The 12487-nt window shown below is 36.4% G+C and overlaps 1 protein-coding gene across 1 annotated transcript in view; it reads left to right on the forward strand.

The window, feature by feature from the left end:
• Positions 1-12487, forward strand: part of Vmp1 (vacuole membrane protein 1) — a 108198-nt gene that overhangs the window by 52196 nt on the left and 43515 nt on the right. The window contains exon 7 of the mRNA XM_020161838.2: positions 1378-1509. Within this exon, the coding sequence (XP_020017427.1) occupies positions 1378-1509 (132 nt within the window). The remainder of the gene's footprint in view (positions 1-1377; positions 1510-12487) is intronic.

The raw sequence follows: 12487 nt of genomic DNA on the forward strand, positions 1-12487 counted from the left end.
AAATCTATATATTGATGAAAGTGGGTTTGTCGAATAGTTTCCTACAGTCTGAATTTTACTAATTGCATTCTGGTTGGTGTAGTTTAAACATGTTGATCTGTTCCCTGGGTTACCTGTGAATGGGTAGGTTGACAGGCTTGAAGTTTTGTTTTCCTTTTTTAGCAGGAATATACTTTAGCTTTTCTTTTGCAATAATATCTGGTTGCCTTTTTTGTGACATTAACACTAGTGATAATTCATTATTTATTGGGGGTTATAAAATAGTGATATTCCTCTAACTCTGGGCTCAAAGAAACCAAGTATGCACCACCATGCCCAGCTTAGAATACTTTTATAGAGAAAATTTCCTTATCGCTAATTTGGTTACCCTCAGATTAATTCATATAGCAACAAAAGGCTAAATACTTGATTCCTTCCTTTCATTTAACAGTTTTTAAAATATTAGGTTGGTTTTCTACAGTCCTCCAGAGTTGAGCAACATTAACTTTTCTTGTTTGCCAGTATTTGTTTTTCATCCCCATATCCTTCTATGTATGTATATCTCTCCTCCTTTTCAAGCTATTTGGAAGCAGAGTGATAAGATACAGCAGACTGAAAGGGTTAAAGTTGCTCTTGAAAATAAGCAATGCTTTTTCATTCCCTGTGACTCAGAGTAGAGAACCAAGTCTGTTGGGCTCAAAGCTGAGAATTTCCCTAGAGACAATGTGCCTGTGATATTATGGTGTATCCTGTATTTAGGCCATTTAAATCCAAACCAAGTTCCTGATTCATTAAACTTTGTTTTCATCCTTATGTCCTAAATTGATTAGAAATAAAATTCTCTTCAAAAACAAAAATCTACAGAGTAACTGAAACATGAGTCAGTATTCTAAGGAAATTAAACTCTTCCTGTAGTGAAAATTTATCCATCCTAATGTTGTGTTTTCAAGAGACTTCCTGACCACAATTTTTTCAAAGTTTTAAAACACACACGTAAAAAAAGTTGTATTGGGATTAAAGCAACATTTGAAGTGCCAGATTTCCTGGAAGGTATTAATCTTACAGCTGTACTGGTGAATTTTTATTACTAGCTCACTTAGATATTAGGAAAGTACTGGAGGACCTGAAAAAAGTAACAGAACCTAAGGAGAAATGCTGCATTAGTGTCTGCAATGTGCCAGGGGCTGTCTAAGAGGTTTATGTCTGTCATCTTGCTTGGTATCACATAGGATTCAAATTCTTATCCTTCTGATTATGTAACATGCTCCCTCCATTCCCTGCATGGTACATTGCATCTTAGAATGCTTTTGGTGATGCAGAAAAGTGTAAATTTGATCTGTTAAGTGTCACTGTGTTGAAAAAAGAACCTCATTATAAGTATTTTGGTTTTTCACCTAGGGTATCGGCACAGCAATTGGAGAGCTGCCTCCATACTTCATGGCCAGGGCAGCTCGCCTGTCAGGTGCTGAGCCAGATGACGAAGAGTATCAGGAATTTGAAGAGATGCTGGATAATGCCGAGGCTGCACAAGTAAGAACAGTGGGGAAAATAAAACACTTGAATCCTAAAGAGCTTATTAGCTCTAAGGAAGAAAACTGCCAGGCTTAAAACAAATGAAATGATTCACACAGGATGTTCAGACAAACTGAAAAATAAAAATGATAATAGGGGTTGTGGGTACAGCTCAGTGGCGTAGCATGCATGAGGACCTGGGTTCAATTCACAGCCTAAATGTATACTTTATCAGTAGGAAAAGGTTTTTCTAAACAAGTAGGTAGCAAGATGATAAGTGATTTTCTCCTCCTAGGAACTTTCTTTTTTTCTTTTTTTTTTTTTTTTTTTTAAGTACTGAGGACTGAACCCAGGGCCTCCAATATGTGAGGCAAGTGTTCTGCCACTGACCTCATTCCCAGCTTCTCCTAGGATCTCCAAAATGCAAAATGTCACTTTTATTTTAATAAATAAATAAATAAATAAATAAAATGATATATGTATAAATCTAGATTGTACTTATTCATTAAGTTCTTTTTTAGTGTTACATTCTGTTTGCGTGTTTTTGTTTTGAGAGATGGTCCTGCTGTGTGGCCCAGGCTGGCCTTGAACTCATGATTCTTCTGCCTCTGCCTACCAAGTACTGAGATGATAAGCTTGTGCCACCACACCTGGCTATAGCTGTTTCCATACTAGCCATTTTTCTCTTGAAAGCAGCATTGTGACTTTATCCTCACTTGATACCACAAATAGCTCAGAGCTGCTAAGATGTTTGCTGAGGGAATATATAAGTTATATAATATTCTTAAATAGTTACTAAAGCTTTAAAATAGTAATCATTGTGTTGGCATATACTTGACAATAGTAGTACTCTCCTTTTAAATAATATTTAATAAGTCAAACTTATCAGGAATTCAGACTAGCCTCCACCTCTGTCAGATTAGTGACTCTTTACTCTTGAGTGTTCTAGAGTATTCTCAAAATGGGCAAGGTAAACCACAACCATAAAAGTTAAATTCCAGGAGCCGGGGATGCAGCTCAGTGGTAGTGCCTTGTATGCATAAGGCATTATATTACACACAAAAAGTTCTGTGTTACTGAGGTTGTGACTTGAATAGTAGAGTACTTGCCTAGCAAGCCTGAGGTCCTGAGTTTAATTCCCAGAGCTGTGGGGAGAGAGAGAGAGAGAGAAGGAAGGAGGGAGGGAGGCAGGTTGGCCTGTCATCCCAGCTTTCAGGAGGTAGGGATCAGTAAGATCACTAGTGGAGGCCAGCCCATGAAATATGCTTACAAGACCCGTCTCAACAAACAAACTATGTGTGGTGCATGCCTATAATCCCAACTATACAGGAAACATAAGTAGGAGCATTTCATCCGAGACCAACTTCAGGCAAAAAACATGAGACCCTATCCAAAAAATAAGTACAGCAAAAAAGCCCTGAGATATGACTCAAGCAGTAGAGTGCTTACCTAGTAAGCAAGAGACCCTGAGTTCAAACCCCAGTACCACCAAAAAAGAAAAAATTAAGAACAGTGAATGGGAAGGAGAAATCAGACTAGAAGCATAAGAAGGGCTTGATGTGTCATTGCTGACTGGAAAATGAAAGGGATACCATTATAAGTAGCACAGAGTCATTACAAGGAGTAGAAGCTAAGAGCATCCAGCCAGAGAGAAGCCAGGGCCTTCAATTCTATTAGTGTAAAGAAATGAATTCTGCCAAACTACACCATTTAGCCAGGTACCAGTGGCTCAGGGCTCTAGCTACTGTAGAGGCCAAGATTTCAAGTATTGTACCTGTGCAAAAAGTTCACAAGATCCCATCTCAACCAGTAGCAGGGCATGGTGTTTCATACCTCTCATCCCAGCTGTGCTAGGAAGTATAAAATCAGATCACTGTCCAGGCCCGCCTGAGCAAAAAGCAAGACTCTATCTAAAAAAAATAACCACAGCAAAAAGGTCTGGGGATATTCTCAAGGGGTAGTAAGTGTGAGGTTCTGTGTTCAAATTCCAGTACTACCCCCACCCCCAAAAAAAGAATGTACAACCTGCAACACCATGACTGCAGCTAGAGCTGGACCTGGACTTCTGACTTACAGAAACTGTAAGACAATACATGTGTATAATAGCAATGGAGAAAGAAAAGAACCATGAACAATTCCTCTGCATGAAAGAGGCAAGATGATCCCAGATCTGCTTTGCCTTATCTACCAACCAATTTTGCCTCTTTTCCTAACATCATAATGCTTATGTTGATGTTAATAATACTCCCTAATATAAACAACTTGTACAATTATTTCTGGGTTAGGGATATAGCTCAGTGGTAGGATACTTGCCTAGCATTCATGAAGCCCTGGGTTCATCATCATAAATAAATAAATAAATGGATGAATGAATGAGTGAATAAATAAATAAACAAGCCAGCAAGCAAGCAAGCCAGCAGCAACAACATAAAATTACTTTTAAAACTTTTCGAATCCAGTATGTAATGTGAACCTTGTCTTAACTCTGAGGAAGTATGGAAATGGTGCCATTCTGCTAATTTTATGGAAAACTGGAGATCTAGAGGTTATCTCCCCTATTTCATATGTTTAAAGCTAGAACCAAAACTCAGAATGCCAGTGTCACCACTATATTCAAATTCCTGAAACCAGTCCATCCACAGAAGTAGATGGGTGAGTATCCCCACTTGTGACAACTGATACCTCTTTGACCCTGAGTTTATGGTTTACAATTGATGGACATCATTTAATTGTTCTAATATTTATTCATGTTATAAAATCAACAAGTTGAAGTATAATAATTGTAAGGTGGTTTGCAACTGTGAACTTTTATACTATGTTGTGGATATATTATTTTCTCTTAAACCAAACTATATACTATGATGAATTTTCCCTTTTTTTTTTTTTTAAATAGCTTTTTTTTTTTGGTGGAGGGGGGAGGTTGCAATTAACATTTTTTATTTGCGTGGTTTCTTTAAATCTCTAGCTTCTCTTCCACCACCTCTGTGAAAACATCTCTTGCTAGCCCTTTTTACTTGGTAACCTGCAAAACAATATCAGTTCTATTTTTTTCATGGTGTCATCACTTTGGATCCCTACCTTTCATGCTCCACCACAGTCTAGATTTGCTATTCTTTTGACCTTCCGCACATGTAGTTTTGATGAAGTGCAATCAAAATTGAATGAGTGAGTGAATGAACAAAAGAAATTCCAAGATAAAAATTTTAAATTCTCATGCATGCATTAGACAGCTCAGTTATGTGAAGCTCTTAGTCCTATGGTATCATCAGTTGTATTTAAATCCTTATGTGCTCTGCTGAGTGTTTCCGTGCCCTTAATTTTGTGAAAATATGCCTCCTCAAAAGCATTTGATAGCCAAAAAGCAAGGTAGAAGTTAAGGTAATCCTCCCAAGTTAAAAAAGGCATGTAAAGTGCTTAATTTAAGTGATAAAGTTGAGCACTTTAGATTTGTTGAAAGAGGTGACATGCCTTTAGTGGAAGTTGGATATTTTATGGGAAAAATAAATCAAGTATCCATAGTACAATACTAAGCTGTATGTCCCCTGAGCACGTGTGGTTTTTTCCTCAACGATGGTTTCCTTGGAACCATATACTGCAGATACCAAGAGTCTAGTATATCTTGCTTGGGGGATATAAGCCTTGTTGCTGACATTCTAAAACTGGGCAAGGGAAAAGTGGTTAGAGGTCTCCATTTAGTCTGTACACTTTTGTTTAACCTACTTTGTGTTCAGTCTCTGCCTACATCCACAAACACAAGCACAAGCATGTCTTGAGCCCAGAAGCTTCATTTATCTAGAGACTTTGTACTGACTATACTTGATGTCTTCTGTGGGGCTGAGGAAAGGAACTGCCTGGCTATGCTAAGTCGGGTTGGATCTATGAGTCTATGCTTACACATTCTCCTTGCTCTCAGCCCTCCCAACCCTCTTCTGCAGATCTGCTAAAGAGCCCTTCTGGGATTCTGTTAGGCAAATCACTTGGCTTCTCTTCCATATCCTTCCCTGTTGGCTGTCAGGTATATATATGGTTTTTTGGGTTGGTTTTTTTTCTTTTCATCTGTCCTTGTCTTTTTCCAGACACAGTCTCGATACTTAGCTCACAGGATGCCCTGGAACTCAAGGTCCTCCTGCCTCAGCTTCCCAAGTGCTGGGATTACTGGAGTGGACCACCATACCTGGCTTGTTCTTTTACTAATGTTAGTTTCATCAGAGACAGGGTTCATGTTTGTGTTTTCTGTATTTTGGTTTTATTTTTAGGATAAGATGTGTCTTACTGTCAGCTATCTGTGCTTAGTAACATGTGAAACCCTATGCTGAAAGTAACTAAATCAGAAAGGACTAGGGGCCTGGTTAAAGTGGTAGATTGCTTGCCTAGCAAGCAACAGGCCCAGAGTTCAACCCCCATTATCACAAAAAGAAAGAGTACCTGTCATCACTGCTTACAGATGTGCAATGAGTGCCTTTTCTCTATATAATACCTTTCAAAGAGCCCATCCATAGAACTCCCTACATTGGCTGGAACACCAGACTCTATGACTCACTTCATTCTTTGCAGTTTTTTTTTTTATTTAAGGATTATAAATAATGCGTCCCATAAGCTTATTACCATCTAAAAGCTCAATCTCAAAAAACTCAGATCTTACAGAATTTGATGAAGTACATCATACTTCATCATACACAGATAATTTGATCTTATGAAGACTTTAATCACTTCTCTCAGTCTGTCTATCCACAGATAAAGTAATAATCCTATTCGTTCCTCTCTTATGGCCCTAATTATTTTAGTTACTTTTTGACTGGATCGTCTCTAATTCAGGTGGGTCTGTTTTGAGTTGTACAAACTAGACTGCACACAACACTTCTGATGGTTATGAGGTTTGGCTCTTTTTATCCTATATAACCAATAATTATAACCACTATTTTATGATGAACTATACATTTCTTTTCCCTTAATTTTCTATTTGTTGATATTGACAATATTATGTCCTTTAAATTAGAAATCATACACTCTTCATAAACATTTTATTTAAAATTTTTACCAAAATTGCAATTATAGGTACCGTCCAACCAATATATACAGACTAGAAAATGAAGCCAAGCATTGATACCACATGCCTATAGTCCTAGCTACTTGGGAAGCTAAGATCCAGAGGATCAAGGTTCAAGGCCAGCCCTGGCAAATAGTTCTTGAGACCCCCATCTCCAAAATAACCAGAGCAAAATGGACTAGAGATATGACTCAAGCAGTTGAGAACCTGCTTTGCAAGCATGAATCCCTGAGTTCAAACCCCAGTCCCACCAAAAAAAAGAAAATAATTCAGTGAAAATAATATGGTAAATGAGAAAAGAATGGTTACTCTGTGACAACTTTGTGATCTTCTCTATCAGTTTTCTTCCTAAGATCAATAAAAACTTGTGTATTAGGTACTTGAGTAAATTACTTTGCCACAATTATGCCATAAAAGATGGTATTCCTGCTTTTTGCTTTTCTTTTTTTGTGGATTTTTGGGGTTTTTTTTAGTAGAGTCAGGTCTTGCTGTGTTGCCCAGGCTGGGCCTGTGCTTCTGAGCTTTATGGGTCCTCTTTCCTCCTCCTCTGTAGTACTTGGGACTTCAGTCACACACTGCTACACCAGGTTTATCCCTGATTTGAATAAGAAACACACCCAGAAACATAAGATCAGTGAATTTCAGCGCCAAAACCCAGCCCCATTTTCTGACTCTGAGATTAGGATTGTGTTTATCATGCAATTGAGCAGTTTTTTACTGAGGTTAATGTAATAAAAAATGAAGAACTAATTGAAATTTTTTCTCCTGTGTTTCATTTGATTTTTCTTTATTCCCTTTCATGCTTTTTTTCACAAGTTTCCATCAGTTTTGTGGCTTACTGTGGATTTCAGTATGTGTTATAATTTTTCCTACATACTTTTCCTAGTTTTAGAGAAGGGCTATATGGGATTTTTATTTATTTACTTACTTTTTATTCAAAGGAATGGGAGAGTAGATTTGATTACCTAGGAGTGTACTGATGTTTTAATTTGTAATTCAAAGAAGAAGAGTTCCTTACTATGGGTTGGCAAAAAGAAGTTTTTCTTTTTTCTTTGCTAACACTATGGACTGTTAACTATATCCAAATGAGGTCTTGTATATCTCTGGGTTTTGTTTTGTTTTTGTTTTTGAGACAAGGTCATACTATGTCGCCCAGGCTGACCTTGTACTCAAAGGTTCTTCTCCCTGGCCTCTTGAGTACTGGGAATACAAGCCTGCATCATGCCTATCTTTGCTGTTTTGGTGGACTACGATACATTCATGTTTTTGTTTCTATGGTTTGGGGTATGTAAATGTTTATTATAATTTAAGAGGATTTTTTTGTTATTTTATTTTCAAATATACTATCTTTAAGACATTTTTATTGCTTTTTTCTCCCCTTTGGGGAACAATACTGGGATTTGAACTCAGAACCTCAAGCTTACTAGACAGGTACTCCATCACTTGAATCAGGCCTCCAGCCCTTTTTGCATTAGTTATTTTTCAAATAGGGTCTTGCTTTTTGCCCAGGGCCAGCCTGCATGATCCTCCTACCTATGACCTCTGTAGGTGGGATGAGCGGCAAGGCATTGCTACCATGCCCTGCTTGTGTAGTTGAGATAGGATCTTGCTAACTTTTTGCCTGAGTTGGCCTTGAACTTGATCCTCCCAAACTCCACCTCCTGAGTACTTGGGATTACAGACTTTTTTTTTTTGGTTTGTTTGTTTGTTTGCTTTTTGAGAGCTGGTCTTGCTGTGTAGCCCAGGTGAGCCTCAAACTCATAATCTTTGTGCCTCCACCTTGTGAGTGCTTTGTGCCCCATTGCACCTGACTTCATAGACATTTTTAATGTTTAATTACAAATTTGTCTTAGGTTCTTTACTTTCATTATTTTTTAGGATTTGCAAATTTTAAATATTTTTATTAATATGTGATAGTTATTTCATTGTGACATTTCCATATATACATATATTGTACCTCAGTTCATCTCCTCCATTATTCTCCTCCCCCCCACTTGCCTTCTTAAAATGATTTCGACAGGTTTTAATGTTCCATGTTTGTACATATATAGAAAGTACCTCAACCATAATTCACCCTCCTTTACCCTCTTCATTTATGCCCCCCCCATTACTCTTCCTTTAACATGACCTGTTTATTATTCCTGTCCTTCACTGTTTTGTTCATTGTGCAGAGGGATTTTGTCTTGATATTTTACCTGTAAGTATATTGCACTTTTATCTGTCTAACCCTCTTTATTACTCTTCCTGCCCTTTCCCCAATCCTGTATTGTTTAACAAGTTTCAGTGTGTTTCATTGTGTCTTGTTCCTGCACAAATATATTTTTATATTATTCACTCTGTCGTTGTTTTCTTCTTTTCCTCCTCCCTTAATCTCCTCTAACAGTCCCACTTTTGAAAACATGTTTTATATGCTTGTAGTTGTATTTTGATCTATCTTCCACATATAAGAGAAAACATGGTGACCTTTGTGTTTCTGAACCTGGCTTACTTCACTTAATATGCTTTCATCCTTCTTTATAGCTAAATAAAATTCCATTGTATAAAAATACCACATTTTCTTAATCCATTCATCAGTTGTGGGCTCCTTAGGTGTTTCCATAACTTGGCTATTGTGAATAATGCTGCAATAAACATGTCTTTATTGTAACCTGACTTACATTCCTTCAGGTATATGCCAAGGAGAGGTATTGTTGGATTATATAGCGGTACTATTTTTAGTTTTTTGAGGAGCTTCCATACTGATTTCTGTAGTGGTTGTACTAATTTACATTCCGACCAACAGTGTATTTTACCCTATCCTCACCAACATTTGTTGTTGTTTGTGTTCTTGATGGTAGACATTCTAACAAGAATGAGGTGGAATTGTAACATGATTTTGACTTGTATTCTTTTATGGCCAGGCATGTTGTACATTTCTTCATGTGCTTTTTGGTCATTTGTACTTTGAAAAATTTTTGTTTAGTTCATTGCCCATTTCTTCATTGAGTCATTGATTCTTTGGAGTTTAGTTTTTTTAGCTTCCTGTAAATTCCAGTTATTAATCCTTGTCAGATGTATAGCTGGCAGATTTTCTCCCATTCTGTGGCTGCCTCTCCAGGCTGGTGACTGTTTCCTTTGCTGTACAGAAGTTTTTAATTTGATGTAGTCCCACTTGTCAATCCTTTCTCTTACTAGCTGAGCCATTGATGTTCTATTTAGGAAGTTATTGCCTATGTCTATATGTTTGAGTGTATTTATTATTCTTTTCTGCACTAGTTTCAGTTTCAAACCTTATATTAAAGTCTTTGATCCACTTTGAATTGATATTTGTACAAGGTGAAAGACATGGATCTAGTTTCAATCTTCTACATGCAGATACTCAGTTTTCTGAGCAACTTTGGTTAAAGAGGCTATCTTTTCTCCATTGTATGTTTTAGGAGCCTTTGTCAAAAATTAGGTCACCAGTCAGATGCTGGTGGGCTCACACCTGTAATCCTAGCTACTTGGAAAGCTAAAATCAGAAGATTTGAGGCCAGCCCCAGCAAACAGTTCATTAGACCTCATCTTCAAAATAAGCAGAGCAAAATGAACTGGAGGTGTGACTCAAGCAGTAGAGTGCCTGCTTTGCGAGTGTGAAGCCTTGAGTTCAAACCCAATCTCACACACACGCACACACGCACGCACGCACACACAACCTCAGGTGGCTGTACCTGTGTGGATTTTTATGTCTGGATCTTCTGTTTCATTAGTCTTTGTGTCTGTTTTTGTGACAGTACTATGGTGTTTTTATTGCTGTGACTCTGTAGTGTCTACCTTGAAGTTGGGTATTGTGATACCTCTAGTGTTACTGTTTTTTGCTCAATATTGCCTTAGCTATTGTTGGTCTTTTGTGCTTCCATCTGAACTTAAGGATTGGTTTTTCTATCTCTGTGAGGAATGTCATTGGAATTTTGATGGGGATTGCATTGAACATGTAGATTGCTTTTGGTAGTATAGCCATTTTCACAATTTAATTCTGCTAATCTGTGAGCGTGGGAGATCTTTCCTTCTTCTAATGTCTTCTTCAGTTTCTTTAATACAGTTTTCATTGTAGAGGAAATTTCACTTCCTTTCAGTTTATTCCTAGGCATTTTAGGGTTTTGTTTTTTTTTTTTTTTTTTTTTGAGGCTATTGTAAATGGAATTGTCTTCCTAAATTCTTTCTCAGTCTGTTCATTGTTCTTACATAGAAAACCTGCTGATATTTGTATATTGATTTTGTGTCCTGCTAGTTTGCCGAAGGTGTTTATGATGTCTAGGAGTTTCTGTGGGGTTTTTAGGATCTTTCAGGTATAAGATTATGTCATTTGCCAATAGGGATAATTTGACATCTTCCTTTCCTATTTGAATTCCTTTTATTTCTTTTTCCTGTCTTACTGCTCTGACTAGGAATTCCAAAACTATGCTAAATAATAATGGAGAGAGTGGACACCCTGGTCTGTTTCCTGCCTTTACAGGAAATGATTTCAGTATTTCCCCATTTAGTATGATGTTAGCTATAGGTTTTATTATATACCCTTTATTATGTTGAGGTACATTCCTTCAGTTCCTAGTTTCATCAGAGCTTTTATCAAGAAAGGATGTTGAAGTTTGTCAAAACCTTTTTCTACATCTATTAAGATAATCATGTGATTTTTGTCCTTCTGTTTATATTTTGTATTACATTTATTGATTGCATATGTTGAACCATCCCTGTATGACTTATCATGGTATATCTTTTTGATATGTTCTTGAGTTCATTTTACCAGTATTTTATTGAGAATTTTCAGATTTGCATATTTTTTAATTATACAAGTGCTTAACTATAAAACTGTTATATTCCAGAACTACTATAAAATACAAAGTGAAAGGCCACCTACCTACTCATCAAAGTAGGGTAATCAGCATATTCCAGACTGCATCTTTGCTTATAAAAACTGTGATCATGTCAAAAATTTTACTCTCAATTTCCTTTTTCACATATATATCCTAGACATACTGCCTTTTTTTTTTTTTTTTTTTTTTTTTTTTTTTTGCCACACTGGTGTTTACACTCAGGACCTCATGCTTACAAAGCAGATACTCACCACTTGAACCACTCTGCCAGCTCAGAAATTTTTATTAGGAAGTTATAGAGTTCAGTCTTGAAGATTGGCAGATGTCTTTCAGTGTTTTTCTATAAATATTCATAAGTAGAATCATATTCTGTTTTTTGTTACTTGTTTTAAGTATAAAACATACTCTGAACCTTTTTCTGTGTCATCAAATATTTTCCTCACCTTTACTTTTTATAACAACTTTCTGAGTACAAAGTGTGATCATTATAATAAAATGCTTAAAATGAAGATAGACAAAAAAATAAAAATTTCAGCTTACTAATTCATGTGTCCTTTTTATATTTAGTATGTTTTTCATTTTCTTAGTAATTGACACATTTAAGGGGATGCCACCAGTATTTTTTCCATAATGTTATGTATGTTTTTCTTTTATGTATGTTTTATTTTACTTCTTAAAGTATTTTCCATTTTTTCTTTATTCCAGTATCTTAGACGTCTTTTAAAGTAATGCGGAAGCTGTCTTTCTGAACCATTAAGATTATATAGTAAATGTTTAGCATATTTTAGCACTTTATGATTTTATTCTTTTACAGTTAAAATCATCAACCATTGAACCATTAATGTATTTGTAGCACTTGCCTGTAACCCCAGCACTCAGGAGGCAGAAGCAGGAGGGTCACAAGTTTCAGGCCTGGCTGGGCTACATAGCAAGATACTGTCTTAGGAAAACAAAAGTACAATAAAATATTTAATGATTAAAATATTTTTATATATTATGTAAGAGTCTAAGTTCTTAACTATTTATGTAATACTTTTCCAAGTGATTTTAATCTGTAGTTTTGCCTTATATTTCATTTTTGTAACTTGGATCTTTTTTCTATCACATTTTTGTAAAT

The sequence above is a fragment of the Castor canadensis genome, chromosome 11, assembly GCF_047511655.1.
Source record: "Castor canadensis chromosome 11, mCasCan1.hap1v2, whole genome shotgun sequence".
Lineage (NCBI taxonomy): Eukaryota > Metazoa > Chordata > Mammalia > Rodentia > Castoridae > Castor > Castor canadensis.